Source organism: Gallinula chloropus (genome assembly GCF_964237585.1).
Source record: "Gallinula chloropus genome assembly, chromosome: 3".
In the NCBI taxonomy this organism is placed as follows: domain Eukaryota; kingdom Metazoa; phylum Chordata; class Aves; order Gruiformes; family Rallidae; genus Gallinula; species Gallinula chloropus.
Window position 1 is genome coordinate 50,467,572 of NC_140087.1, and position 14,421 is coordinate 50,481,992.

The window sequence follows — 14,421 nt, forward strand, 5'->3', positions numbered from 1 at the left end:
TTAAAATGGAACTCTTAACTGAAAGGTTAGTTGCCTTTGGAAACTGTTAGTGTATCATATCAATGTCATAATGTTTTTACCTGTACATCACTGATCAAGCTGCAATCTCATTTAAAAACTCTGAACCTTGCTGTGATTGTTTGGGTTTGGTTTTTTTCCTGCTATAGAATTGTACTACTATTCCTTTTTATTCTTTTTCTTACATGAAACCTATTCTATCTTGTGTTTAAAGATAAATGATAAAAAAAATGATAATGATTAATGATAAATAAAGGGCTTGTTACTGTGCATGGTACTTTCCCATGCAGTGTTAGGGTGTATGGTAATGATATTCTTGTAGCATTTAGTATTATCTAAACCTGTTTTGAGACTCTTGAGTGTAAGACATGCAGGTCTGTTGACTTGAGAGCATGAATTCTGTGTGCGTAGGAGTGTTTGTCTCCTAACTAGCTAACCACCACCTCTCCTACTGACTGGGGTATACTTAGTTGTCTTCATAATAGGCAAACACAGCATTCTACTTTTTCAGTAAATATCTGTATTTTTTTCTCTCCAAGAGTGTTATCATATCCATCTAGTAATTTATAAATAGCTTTGATGAGACTTCTTTTGGTTTTGCTGCATCTAAAATGGCTATGATTTGGGCTTTTTTCTTCTGTGGTCCTATATGCCACAGGTATCCCTCTGCCCTCAAATTTCCCCCTTGGAATATAATACTTTGACAACTCTTCTTCCTCCCCTGCTCCCCCCCCTTTTTTTTTTCCCTTTTTTTTTTTTCTTTTAATCCATTGATTAATCTTACCTGTCATTTACGCTTGATTTTCTGCTCTGCAATCAAATTGGAATGGACTTCAGAATTCATTATTTTAATTGTTTAAATGCCTTTAGAAGCTTTCAATTTCTATTCCTTTTTTAACATTTTGGTCACTTCTGATATAACTTTTCTCACTTTTGTGAAATTAAGTCCAAAGCCACCATAAATATTTTGGGATCAGTGTCCACTGGAAGCCTGAATTTCAGGCTATCTATATCTGTGCCAAAATGTGAAGCGTTGTTAAGAATGACTTGATCTTAAATGTTCATAAATGTACAGCATAAAATTTAGGAATACTAAACAAAAAGCAAATTAAAAAGCTCCACTATTACTATAGCTTTTTTATCTTAGATTTCATTGTGCAATTTAATAACTTGATGTAGTGAACAGGTTTTGCTTAATTTGTCATATGATTCATAATTGTCCTTTAATCTTTCTGCTGTAATGGGTAAAATTGCTTGCTTATCTGCTAAGCAATTGAAGACAATTTCTTTTTTCTTAAATGCCTTTTTATCATTCTTCCAAAATGACTTTGACCATTTTTTTCCCCTCATATTTATATGCCATGTATAGGATGGTGCCTACAGCCTGACAGTGTAAAGATGTGTGTTGAAAGTAGAATAGCTATATTCACTGGTGTATTCAGTATTTGTTTCTTAAGCAAGTAATTTCTAGTGCAGTTTCTAGTAAGTGAAAATGTTAAATAGAAGACTTGGAACATCCATCCATGCACTGGAAAAGCTTGAATGTTGTTGGAAAGCTATTCAAGAGTATAAGCTGAGCAGTATATTCTTTCCTGTTTATCCCCTCGGTTAGTGGGAGTAGGCAAAGAGCTACTTTTAAGGTCTGAAAGTTTCAGGTCTGCAGAATAGACTTATTTTTTCCTGCTGCTCCTACATGTTGGCATCTTATTTTCATTGGTAGATCATGCAATTTTTCACATAGCTGCCTATGAGATATATCTGAAAACAAACCTTTGTGTGAATGGGCTTTTCAAGTTTTGAGTGTTTTTATGTAAAGATTTTTTCAGGCTTGGTTTGACGTTAGCTTCATGAGTTGGGAGTAATTATTCTTACCCAGTTCAAAATGTTATTTTCCTGTGTCAGCTTCAGGTGCTTCTCTGTTTCTTTAAGGAGTACCTGGAGTTACCAGCTTGAATTCAGCTTTTGTAGCATCCAAAATAAGTAAATTCTTTATTATAAATCTAGTCATTAGGCTGACAGGTACTGGTTTTGAACAGGGTGGCAGCTGTAGGGATGTCTTTTTATGGAATTTGAAGCCTATTCACTGGTGTTTAGGGGGGTCAGATTTAGCTTGGTTTGGACGCATAAGTTTCCAGAGTTACAGGTTTCACTGTTGTCTTTGTATCTCAGTTTTCATCTGAAGATATTTGATTTTTTAAATTGTAGTTCTACTGAAAATTACTCAAAAATACAGTCCACAGTAAACATTTTGCTTTTACTTTTGGGTTTGCTTTGGCTTATTTCCGTAGGTTAGCTGCTTAGCTGTGCTTGCCATTCAGGCAGTTTTGTGGAACTTTGCTTTAGAATATGGAATGAGGTGGAAAATGTGCATCTATGAGAAATGTTCCTTTTTTTATCTAACATGAAGGTGCAAATCTCTGCCTGTGTTTTGGTTTGGCAGTTTTGAAAATTGTATACTCTTGTGGTTCTGGGGAGTATTTTTTAAAAGATCATTAAGAGTTGTCAATTTCCACTCTTTCACTGCTACTGATGACTCCTGTCAAGTTACAAAAGTCAGTTGACTGAAACTCTTTGAAGAAGTATTACCAAGTAGGAAAGTGAAGTGGCATTTCAGACAAATGCTGCCAGAAGTGGAAATGATCGCGGTGGTGTGGTGAAGCAGGTACATCCCTGCCAGACTGATGGAGTAGGTGTTAAAATTGGCATGATCTGTTTGAGTGCTTGAGCTCTTTCTAATGAGTGCTCATCCGAAACTTGCAATCTAATACTTTTACAGATTTACCTTTTGAATGTCTGTGGTGAGTGAAGGTGTTAGAGTATATCATTTCCCTGTTGACTCCAGTTAAAAGTTGTAGTAATTGTCTTTGCATTACATCTAGCAGAAACTTTCTGAACATAAAGGCAATTTCATTTTTAAGAAGTGGTTCTTCAGTAGCTCCCTAAATATATTTACTTATATTTTCAGTTTTATTATTATTTGGAAGTAGTCCAGGGGAAAGTAGGGGAGAGAAAGAGGTTTTCCACTAGTTTTCATCATAAGAAAGAACTTGAATGGTTTTTTCATTCTAGCAGTTCTCTTTTCTGCCTAAATTGGTTCAGAGCCAACAGAGGAAAAGAACCAGCTCCACTTGAAGTTCACTAATCAGCCTCTTAGACATAGTGATTCCTAGATCACACTGCATCAGTTCTTTTGGATACTGTTTCTAAATGAGACTTAGAAAATGCAAGAGGGCCACAAACACTGAATGTAGCACAGCATGTACATTTGTCGCTCACTGATTGTTTTACACTTGCATTTATACGCACTTTTTTCTTTTGGTGTCTGTTTAGTGATTAATCTTTTCATGTTTTTTTCTATATACATAATTCTCCTAAACTGTTGCCTGCAGAGTTATATTATAACAAGTATTTTTTCTAGTCACTCTTCTGTGTTGGAGAATTTTTTTAAAACTGGAGTTTGGTATGTTGGAAGTGAGTTGTCCATACTGATCTTTCTTATTGTTGCAAGGCTGGAGAACTGGATGGCACTTGCATACATTTGAGAATTGATTCCCTGAATCTTCTACGTTTCAATGATGATAGAACTCAAGAGCAAAAAAATCTATGTTGTGTCCTGCTCTCTGTAGCTTTTTTCAGGTTTTGTTTGGATATCTTATTCGACTCTTCCGTTAGGCTTTGTCAGCCTTGCATACAGGTGTATTTGAAGCTCAGGAATCTAGTGTTTTCAGTTTTCTGCCTTCATAGGCAGTGGGGTCTAATGGGATTGGGGAGAGGTCAGGCTTTTTTCCACATCAGAATTAGTGTTGCTAAGAGATCATCTTCAAGTCAGGATTAGTTATACTTGCTCCTTCAGAAGTAAAGTACTCATCAGCCTGGTTTTCAAGATCTTCAACATGGACATTTAACAGCCTGCCCATGAAATTTCTTGTCCTACGTGCTGTCCTTGATTTTTTTTGTGTGTGTGTGTTTAGTCTGTATCATCTTTTACTGATGGGCAACATTGCAGTCCTTTATGAATATGGCAAAGACATTACTTCAAAAAAGGAGAGGAAGATAATTTATTTTGGTACTGTCCTCCTTCAACCATTTATTTTCTTAAGCTGAATATCTCCAATCCCATTAAACATTCCTCAGGGACTTTTAAAGGAGGAAAAAAAAAAACCTTTACTCCCAAAAGACCTGCTCATGGCAGCCCACATGTTTCTTGATGAGATACCCATCCTACAGATGTCTTTGAGTGGAACAGAAGAATTTCTTAGCTGCTCTGCAGTCTGTACATACCATGTGTGCATATACATAGTGGGATGTTTGCACTTCTGAGCAGGAAATTAAATCAGGTTTATCTTCAGACTCACAAGAGCCTCTTTTACAGAACTGCTGGCTAGCTGATTTTTCTTCATCCTGTTAATAGTGCATTTAATTATTTCTTGCTAGGCATAGTAACTTTCAGTTATCCCTATTCAACTGGATTCTATTTTTTTCAGAAGCTGGGATGGAATTTTACAGCTGAAATCTCCAGAAACAGTGTAAATACTGTTGGAGTGAGAATTTGGAGGAAGCTGTCTAGAGGACATTTTTCAAGCGCTCCAAACCTAGTATGTTTAGAGCTAACCCTTTCTCTGCAACCCAGTGGAGAGATGAGGAGGACTATAAATTGGTGGACAGTTTACTGTTGCATGGCTCTGCTTTCTTAATTCCTTTAATTACTCTGTATTTCACAGTTGTGTGACTATTCCAGACTTCTGCCAGAGAGCAGGATACATTCAGGATACTGAACACTTCACCAGATTGGCTTTGACCACAGTGGTCTAATCTCTGATATGTTCTCTACCTTGTGCCAATGCTACTTTCCTGGAACCAATAGCTCCTTTGCCAGAAGGAAGCGTGGGATTCATTTGGATGGATTTATTATTCTTACGTGCTGTTTGTATAACCCACTAGGTTCTTGAATCCAAACAAATTACAGATTTTTAAATACAATTCAGAATTAAGAGGTAGCACACTGAAAACATTACTAATTTATTTAGAGGAAGTATAGAGAGGCTGATTTCTGGTTATTCTCCTTTGTGATCACTGACTACGTCAGTGTCAACTTTCATATCTTCTTCATAGGGCAACAGAAGCATTTATCAGCTCTGTCAAAGTGGTGCAAGCAGAGAAGTCTTCAGATAAACTACAGTGTTTGCTACCTGGCTAGAATTAAAAAGCACCAGATCAGTCTCTGCTTCTGCCTAGTAGTAAATACCAACAGCCAGAAGGAACACTGTGCCAAAATGAAAACCCAACAGAACAACAACCCACAAACAAACAAAAAAAAAACCCAACACCCAGCATTGACGTTTGCACTTCTTTTTTTTTTTTCCCCTGGCACTTGACTGTAGGAACTACGATATATTTGAAACAAATAATGAAGCATGCATCATCAGAAGGTCATATTTGGATGTTCTAGGAGAACAAATGTCTCCTTTGTGATACAGAAGCAAAGCCACCAGCAGGGTTTTGGAAAGTGGGCATCAGCACTAAAAATTTTAGAGGCTAATACTGAGTAACTGAAATTCATTGTAAACCTAACAGGAGTTTTTTTTTTTTTTAAAACAAGTATGATCAAGTGAGATATCTCAAGTGTAGCACAGAATTTTTCTTGGAAAATGCTGAAGTCTTTCAGGAACACAGGGATTATGACTCTTTTCCTCTTGCAGTATGGATGGAATGGCAAGGGCATTTTTTGCTTCTGTTAATTAGCGAAAGAAACTCGGAAACTTGGATAGAGAGCCAAGGTTTTGTTTCTTTAAAACCAAACCCTATCCAACTCTGCAGAGTAAGTGAGGCCTTGTCATTAACTTTCCCTTAGAAAAACTCACCACTTTCTGAAGTTCTTCAGTGTTTCTTCTACAGTGAGCCAGAAAACTGTCAGATGGTGCAAATCAGTATGTTGAACTTCCCTTGTATAAGGGTGAACTTTATTCCCTGGACAGGAGATTATCTGGTTGTGATTGTTGAGATCATTCTGATCATTGATATTTGAGCAGTAAACAGAGCAGGAGACAAACTGAGGTTTGGCTTATTATCAAATGAAGCTGTCAAGGTCTGTGTTTTCTAATGTATCCCCTCATTCTCTTTGTTGGAGGAAAATTGCTCATTTGAGCTGTTTAATTTCAAGGAAACTCATTATTTCATTGAACACCTCTCCTGCAAAGACAGGCCGAGAGAGTTGGGTTTGTTCAGCCTGAAGAAGAGAAGCCTTTGTGGAAACATTATAGCAGCCTTCCAGTACCTAAAGGGGGCCTACCGGAAAGCCAGAGAGGGACTGTTTACAGAGGCATGGGATGATAGGGCAAGGGGTAATGGCCTTAAGCTGAAGGCATGTAGGTTTAGATTAGTTATTCGAAGAAATTCCTCCCTTTGAGGGTGGTAAGGCCTTGGCACAGGGTGCCCAGAGAAGCTGTGGCTGCCCCCTCCCTGGCAGTGTTCAAGTACTGGTTGAATGGGGCTTTGGGCAACATGAGATAATGGAAGGTGTCCCTGCCCATGGCAAGGGGCTTGGAACTAGGTTATGTTTAAGGTGCCTTCCAATCCAAACTGTTCTGTGATTCTATGATTAAAACCCCACTTTTTTTCCTGCTCTGCTCTTAGGATCTACTTGGATTGTGGTGTTCTGCACTGAGGGTGGTTTGGGGATAAGACAGGGATGGTTCTTACTGGATTTCAATGAGAGGCCCCACCAACAAATGGCTTAATGAAATAGTGGTTTTAATAAGGTAGAATAAAAAGAGAAATATAGGTAGTGAGAAAATTTCATGTTCCTTTAGATGCTGAGAGCCCTGCTCTCAAGCAGCATCACCCAGACCCCAGATGGATTTTTTCCCAGCAGACTCTGCAGAATGTTGTCCGTGGAGTGGTTCTTCCCTTTTGGTCAATTGAGTTATTATTTTCCTCTTTTTTTTCCCTTTCTTGTTAAATCAGCTATTTTATTAAGCCACTCATTGTTGGGTCTTACTGAGATGCAGAAAAAAACCTGTACCAGTGCTCCCTGTGCCTCTCACACTGTGCTGCCTGCCTCACTGTGCCTCTCTAACACTCTCCTTTTCGCTCCCCTCATCCCTGACAGTGCGGAACATGTACCTGCTGATTTTGCTTTTATCTTGGGGTTTTATTGCATATGTTATCTCAAGTTTGTTTCAGATTACATGGATAATTTGCATAATAGGATTTGTCATGATGTGAGATGCTTAAGGACAGTCTAGTCAATTTTCAGAAAAAAAAATATAGAAAGCCAACTGTAGGATTTTCCTTTCTATTTAAATCCTATTAAACCGTATTTTTGTAACTTCTGAAACTGTTAACAGTTGTTGCCCTTTCCTCTACCTTACATGAAATTGACTGTTCTTTCTTGGTGACTTCTCTGTGAAAGACAGAATTCATCTGTGTATATCTGTAGTGGTGAATAATGGGCAACTTCCTTGAACGATTTCAAGCTTCTATTGAAACACTGCATCCATTGAAAATTCTGATTTTTTTTTTTTGTTTTGACTGTTGGCCCGCTCAGTGTTTCAACTCCAGGTTTGATGAAGTAATGTGAAGAACCCCTTAGTTAAGAGAGTTCAGTGGGAGAGTGATTTTTTCAGTTCTCAAGTGCTGGGTTTTAAAAGGAAATTTTTGTGACCTGTTGAAATGAGGTAGTGTAGGCCTGCAGTTGACATGATGGAATACTTTCTGCTTAAAAGTATGATTGTGATTATGGAAAGTGTCGTATGATGATGACTGAGTTTCCATTGAGGTTTCCTAGTTAATTACTTTTTAAACCTCCTCCCCCCTAATATACTGTTTTCCCCCTTTGATGTTATTCACAACTGGAGTCATTATTTTTGTAGTTCTGTTTTTGATTTACCCTTAAGAAAATTATAGTAGTAAAGCAAAATGAGTATTCCTGTGTAGTCTTCACTGGTTTCAGGTTATTTATTATGCATAAAGACTGTCATCATTGCGTAGCCTGTCCTGTGAGTTGAGTTTAGCTATATGCCTGTCTAAACTTTCTTCTTGTGTTGTCTGTGATGGTCTCAGGTGGAGAACTTCATTTCCTTCAGATTGGAGGGACCTGCGATGACATAGATGAAGCCGATATACTTGTAGATGGATCCCTTTCCAAAAGTGTAGAACAGTCATCAGAAGGCACCAAGCCCTTATCTAACCCTTCTAGCCCAGGAATTACAGGTAAATCACTGGTGTTTAATGTTCTGTAAGTAAAAATGCTTTTGTAATTTGTGGAAGTTGCATATTAAGGAGATTGTGATTTAGTTAATAGCGTGCTGCTTTATAGCGTTCTGCTGCCTGGAGTTCTGTAGTTGCCATATGTCAGTCACTGTTTTTGTACAAGCAGAACACCTTAGCAGTTTCTGTTTTAAAAATAAACACAACACTTTTGTATAATGGATTGTTTTCCCAATGTCTACATGTTATTTTAAGTGTGGCAGACGGGGAAGACGAGGTAATTGTGCAGTCACTGAGCTTCTTTCATATTTAAGTAGGCCTGGGCTCTTTGGAATTAAAATCGTATGTTCATTATGTAAATTGCCGTAAAGTTTCATGCAGAAGCTGTACAGTTCTACTTTAATAAAGCTGTAGAAAACAGGTATTCAACAGGTATTGTTGCACACAGTGAAATCAGTGCTCGTTATAGTTCAAGCAGTGGAGTTGCAGTTGATAAATTAAGCTTAGGATGGGAACGTTTGGTTTTGTGTTTTTCATAGTTTGTCTGGGAGGAGCAGAGCTCAAATTCTGCTGTCATTTACATACTAGTTTTCTTCCTGGGAAGACTGTCAGCCCTTGGACAGCAAGAAATAATTGTTTCTAATTGTCCAAATACTGTTTTTACCTTAACCATCTTATTTAGGTCTTGTCTTTATTGTGGTGCTCACACACCAGTCTTGCCACCAGTGTGCTATCTTTTGTAGTATCCTGGCCCACTTAGGTAAAATAAGGAGTTGGGTGAGAGGGTTGTTCTTTTGCAGTCAGGTAGAAAGCAAAAAATGTGAGGGGCTCCTCCTGCTTGTAGGGGGGAACAGGTTATGATGCAGGTTATGGGAGCTCCTGCGTGGACCTCTCAATCTTTTCTCAGCCCTCAAAAAGATAATTTACAATAGATAACTTGCTAGTAAAATATAACAACAACTTTGATTTTGCTGGTTAAGCCTGTGGAAGATTTGAGTCACGCTGAGATTTTTTAGAGACAGTGTGTATGTGTGTGTGTGTGTATATATATATATATATACAAACGTATAGTTTGGCTTTGAGTTTTAAAGGGAATTGTGTATGAGGGCTGTAAATGTGCTATGGTTTTTTGTGTTGTTTTAACCTGCAGTTGTTGAGATTAGAGGCACAAAGCATGTAATTATTTTAGTTGGGTTGGTATTTGGAGGGTTTGGTCATGTGCGTTGGAACAGAAATAGGGATATACTGGGAGTAGATGAATATAAAATGCAAGAAAAAGTAACATAAAGCATGAAGATAAAGCAGTGATACATTGGAAATAAACCATTCAAGTAACCACAACTTTTTCAGAGAAATGATGTTAAATTTGTGGGGTGCTTTTTTGAGGTGGGTGCTTTTGCCTGTACCTACAGAGAACAAAAAAACCCCCCTAAAATCCGTGAGATGACTTAGTGGTAGCACACGGACCATTTTGGACCTTGATATCTTTGTTGTCAACAAGCTACTTGCTGTCTTTCTATCCAAACTCTTGCTTGCTGCCAGCTTTGTAACACTTCAAGTTGTGCCGTGTTTGTGTGACCCCTGATTTTACTCTTCAAGAAGTGTAAAATTATCTGTAAGCAGCAGTACAGCAGCTGCTGTAGTCTTCTCTGCTTTGAGAACTAAATTTCTCCTGCTCCTACTCTTTCTCACCAAAGGAGCCCTTCCTGAAGTTTGAAAGTCGCTGGGTAATAAACCATTGTACAGATGTGAGGGGAAGGAGTCTGTGGCCTTCTTCTGCACTTTCTTTCTTTTGCTAACAGCAAATAAAGCAAAAAAGAGACTATTGATATATTCCCTGTACAGTAGCTTAGCAGGAGATTGAAGTGATTTACAATCTGTTGGTAATTTTGACTATCGAATCAATGACTGTTCCTGTTTAAATTCTGCAAGTACTGTGATGGGCAGATTTGGTTGTATTTTTTTCTTGTTCTCCTTCCCCTCCAGCCTTCAGTGTAGGCTTGAATATGGATTCTTGAAAGAAGAAATGGAGTTACTTATGTGTACACATCAAAGTAGCTGTATCTTTAAATTGTCCACAAGCTGTAGGTCCTCCTTTAAATAGTCATGTAATTCAGAGTGTAGTGTCTGTGTGTGTGTCTATAGGGCTCTAATCCTTTCCAAAGAGTTGTTGAATAGACAGTAATGATCAGATAAATCGAGCATCAAACTGAGCCACTGAAAGCCGTGAGAGAAGCTTGTTAGTGACATGGAGCCAGTGCTGAAGTGAGGGGATTTGGGGGAGGAGCTAAAACCAAGTGGTAGTTGCAGACCTTAGTCTGAACTATCTCCATTAAGGATACTAAAGTCAGCAACACTGGACTGGGCCACAAAAATGAACAAAGGGATGGAGCATCTCTCCTATGAAGACAGGCTGAGAGAGTTGGGCTTGTTCAGCTTGGAGAAGAGAAGGCTCTGGGGTAGATCTTACAGTCCTTTCTACAGGCCTTCCAGTACCTGAAGGGTTCCTATAAGAAAGCTGGGGAAGAACTGTTCACAAGGACATGTAGCAATAGGACAAGGAATAATGGTTTTAAACTAGAAAAGAGTAGATTTAGGTTGGATATTGTGAAAAAAATTATTCAATATGAGGGTGGTGGATCACTGGAACAGGTTGCCCAGAGAGGTGGTGGAGGCCACATCCCTGGAGGTATTCAAGGTCAGGCTTGATGGGGCTCTGAGCAACCTGGTCTAGTGAAGATGTCCCTGCTTACTGCAGGGGGTTGGACTAGAAGACCTTTAAAGGTCCCTTCTAACCTAACACATTCTATGATTCTATGGATTCTTAGCATATAACATGTGAATGACTGCTATAACTGCAGACATTTTCTAAGTAATGAAACTGTTGCTGTGTGTGTGGATCATAGTCAGACGTTGCCCCCAACATTTCTAACACCTGTGTTGCTTCTCTTCTAGCTAAAGTACCAAGCAGCAGAAAAACCTTTTTTTTCTTCCACTTTTGTCTTAGCATGTTGTTCAGACAGTGTGGTGGTTTAGCCCTGGCTGGAGGTCGGACACCCACCAAAGTCAGTCTATTACTCCCCTTCTTAGTTGGACAGGGGAGAAAATATGTATCTCAGGAGTCAAAATAAGGACAGGGAGAGATAATCCTGTGATCGAATGACATGGGCAAAACAGACTCAACACAGAGTGAAGAAGAGAAAACTATATAGTTTATTACACTATACTACAAACGGGGGGTGGAAGGGACTGGGGAAATTGGGTTCTCGGTAGCACCTTCCCCCCACCCCTCCATTCTAAGCAGACTTCCCTTTAGCCATGATTTTGCTCCCTTCTTCCCCCCTCTCATAGCACAGGGGAGCAGGGACTGGGGGAAATGGGGTTCTCTGTTACTTCTTCATGAGCTGTTTTCCAGATCTTAAAACACTTCTAACCTCCCCCCTCCTCCCCCCCCGCTCCCTTCTTAGCAGACTTCACTCTAGTCATGATTTCACTCCCTTCTTCCCCCTGCTTGCAGCACAGGAGGGCAGGGACTGGGAGGTGGGGGCTTTGGTCAGTCCCTTACAAGTTGGTTTCCTTCTCGGCTGAGGCGGGGGGGGTGGGGCTGGGGGTGCATTTATTCCACACCCTCCCCCTGCTGCACCGTGGGGTCTCCCCCACAGGAGACAGTCCTCCACGAACTTCTCCAACATGAGTCCTTTCCCACAGGGCTTTTATCACAATGTCTCTCAGTCCCAGTCCTCCCCCAGCAAACCTGTTCTGATGCAAAACTCACTCTCGCTCATCTCTGTGTCTCTGATTCTCCTCATGGCTGCAAGTGCTGGCAGGGGCTTATCGCAATGTAGGGTCACAGCGTCTTCTCTATGTCTCCAGCTGCTCCATCCAGCGTGGAGCCCCTCCACAGGCTGCAGGTGGGGTCTCGGCCTTTCCCATGGATTTCTCCACGGGCTGCAGGGACATCTTTCCCTTCGGCACCTGGGCCGCCTCCTCCCCCGCCCTTTCCCGGCCTTGGTGTCTGCACAGCTCGTTACATCTTCTCACTCCCTTCTCCAGTGGCAAAATGCAGCTGCTGCCGGGTTGTTTTCTCCTTTATGTGATTCTCAGAGGCGCTTCACTATCTCACGGGCCGCGACTTTGGCCTTGAATTGCTCGTTGTTTATAGTTTAGGCTGGCAGAAAACTCTAACTGCTGCTTACGATAAACATCTCAGCACCCAGCTACACAAAACTCAACAGGCAGAGACATAACTCAGCAGAATCTGTTTGGGGAAATGAACTTCTTGGTGGATCTGAGTGAGCATGGAGTCTTCATCTATCTGGTTCACAGCTGATGGCCAGCAGCAGCAGTAGGGTGTTTATATGAAATGACTTTGGAGCTGTCTGAAACTGTAGCTAAAAGATGTTGTAGTCAGCATAGAAACCATCACAACAAGCATGTGCTTTTGTCCATATATCATTCACAGATACTGGGGGATTTGTTGCCTTGTTTGTTTGAATACATTTCTTAAATTTCATTTTCTAGCTTGCATTTATAACTAGGATGTATTTTAAACTGTATTGTTTTACAAGGATGTATGTTAACTGTACCAAGTTGTAAATCTTAGGTTAGGTTAAAATTATTGTTTCATTTTAAGAAATTCAGGGGTTTTTTTTGGTGCAGCAATCTAAAATAATGGTGGTGTTTTTTAGAAGCTAAGTGGAAAAGAATATTAAGTTTCCCTGACCAGTTTAAAACTTTTTATCAAGTTTGCTATTAGAACTTCACTTTCTCCTGAGTTGCTATTACAATATAACAAGAAAACATAACTGCAATTTTTTTTCAATTTTAGGGGTTGGTACTACATTACATGTGATTGCTCTGAATTTGTAATGGTTTCTGTTGGAGGGGGAAGGAGAACAAAGCAGAAACGATCCAGTTTATCTTTGAGTCGTACAGTTTGAGCTATGATCTCAGTTCTCATTGCAGTGTTATCTAGCTAATGAGGTTCACATGTATCAGTAAAAAAAAATGGCAGTGTTTGCTGTAGTATTGAAATTAAATTTGTAAAGCATTTCTAAGTTCCAATCACTTCAGCATTTTCCTTCCTCTTAGAGTGAAAAGTAGAAGTCACAGTTCTTGCAATGAGAGCGAATTTTTCTGCCTGACTCATGCTGATCTCATCTTGATCTCATCTTAAGCTTCTCTACTTTTGGGGAAGAACTGCGCATGCTTTTCTTCTCTCAGACTGGAGGATGTAATCTTGTTATTGCTCTGTTTTCAACCTGGCTTGTTCTGCAACATTGTCTCTAGGTTCAGACTTCATTGGGGGGATGATATTTATGTTCAAACAAGAAAGGGGCGTTACTTATGTGTAGATGTCAAAGAAAGAAAGAAAGAAAATTAAATTTCCCCCCCTGGGGTGGTGACAGTAGTAGGCAGGTAGCAAATACCTCCTTTTGAAAAATCGTCATTTCTTTACAAGTAAAAAGTTTTGCCCAAAATGCATTTTTAAGAGAAAATGCTCAAAACCTATGTAAATTGACATTGTGTGCATCTTTTTCCCTCATGTTTTCAAATTTTTATAATTCCTCCCCCCCCACCCTGAGGAAGCCTGATGAAGTTTAGAGTTCCTTTGTAATGTTTCTTTAGGTGGTTGTCTTCCTGGGATATGTAAATTTTCAGTACTACTTCAATTAATATCCTTGTTTCCTCAGGACAAGACTTGAACATGAAAACAAGACAAAATGCTTGTCTAGGCTCAATGTCTTTTAAGTCCATTACATAAAGTGTGTTTGTTTTCCCTTTACTTCACTTTTAAGATAAATTGGGAGCCTTCCAAACCATTCTAGTAATCCACCATAAAACAAGTCTGTATTGATAAGCAGGTGCCAGAGTAATGTTTTAAACAGTGATAAAGCTTACAATTGCATAGTGATTCCATATGCATATTTTCAGGAAATATACAACTTTTTTTTTTCTTTTTTTCAGTCAATAGAGGTATTAAAGTTTTAAACAGCTTTACATCATCAAAGCATACTTGGCTAATTACTTTTTCCTGATGCTTCTGGTTGAATTTCAGGCAGCATGCTCAGACCTCTCAGTGCTTAGAAAATGTATTCAAATGAGCTCTCTTCAAAGGATACTGGCTTCAAGGCTAGTGTTCTTTGGTTGCTTGTGTGTGTTTGGTTTGGGTTTTTTGTTGTCTTTTTTCTTGGG

General features: G+C 39.3%; 1 protein-coding gene across 1 annotated transcript in view; it reads left to right on the forward strand.

Annotated features, from left to right (window-relative positions):
- The window catches only part of BIRC6 (baculoviral IAP repeat containing 6), a gene marked incomplete at its 5' end in the record, with an annotated part of 179,163 nt that overhangs the window by 29,917 nt on the left and 134,825 nt on the right, over positions 1 to 14,421 (forward strand). Inside the window, one exon of the mRNA XM_084262246.1 lies at positions 8,080 to 8,229. Within this exon, the coding sequence (XP_084118372.1) occupies positions 8,080 to 8,229 (150 nt within the window). The remainder of the gene's footprint in view (positions 1 to 8,079; positions 8,230 to 14,421) is intronic.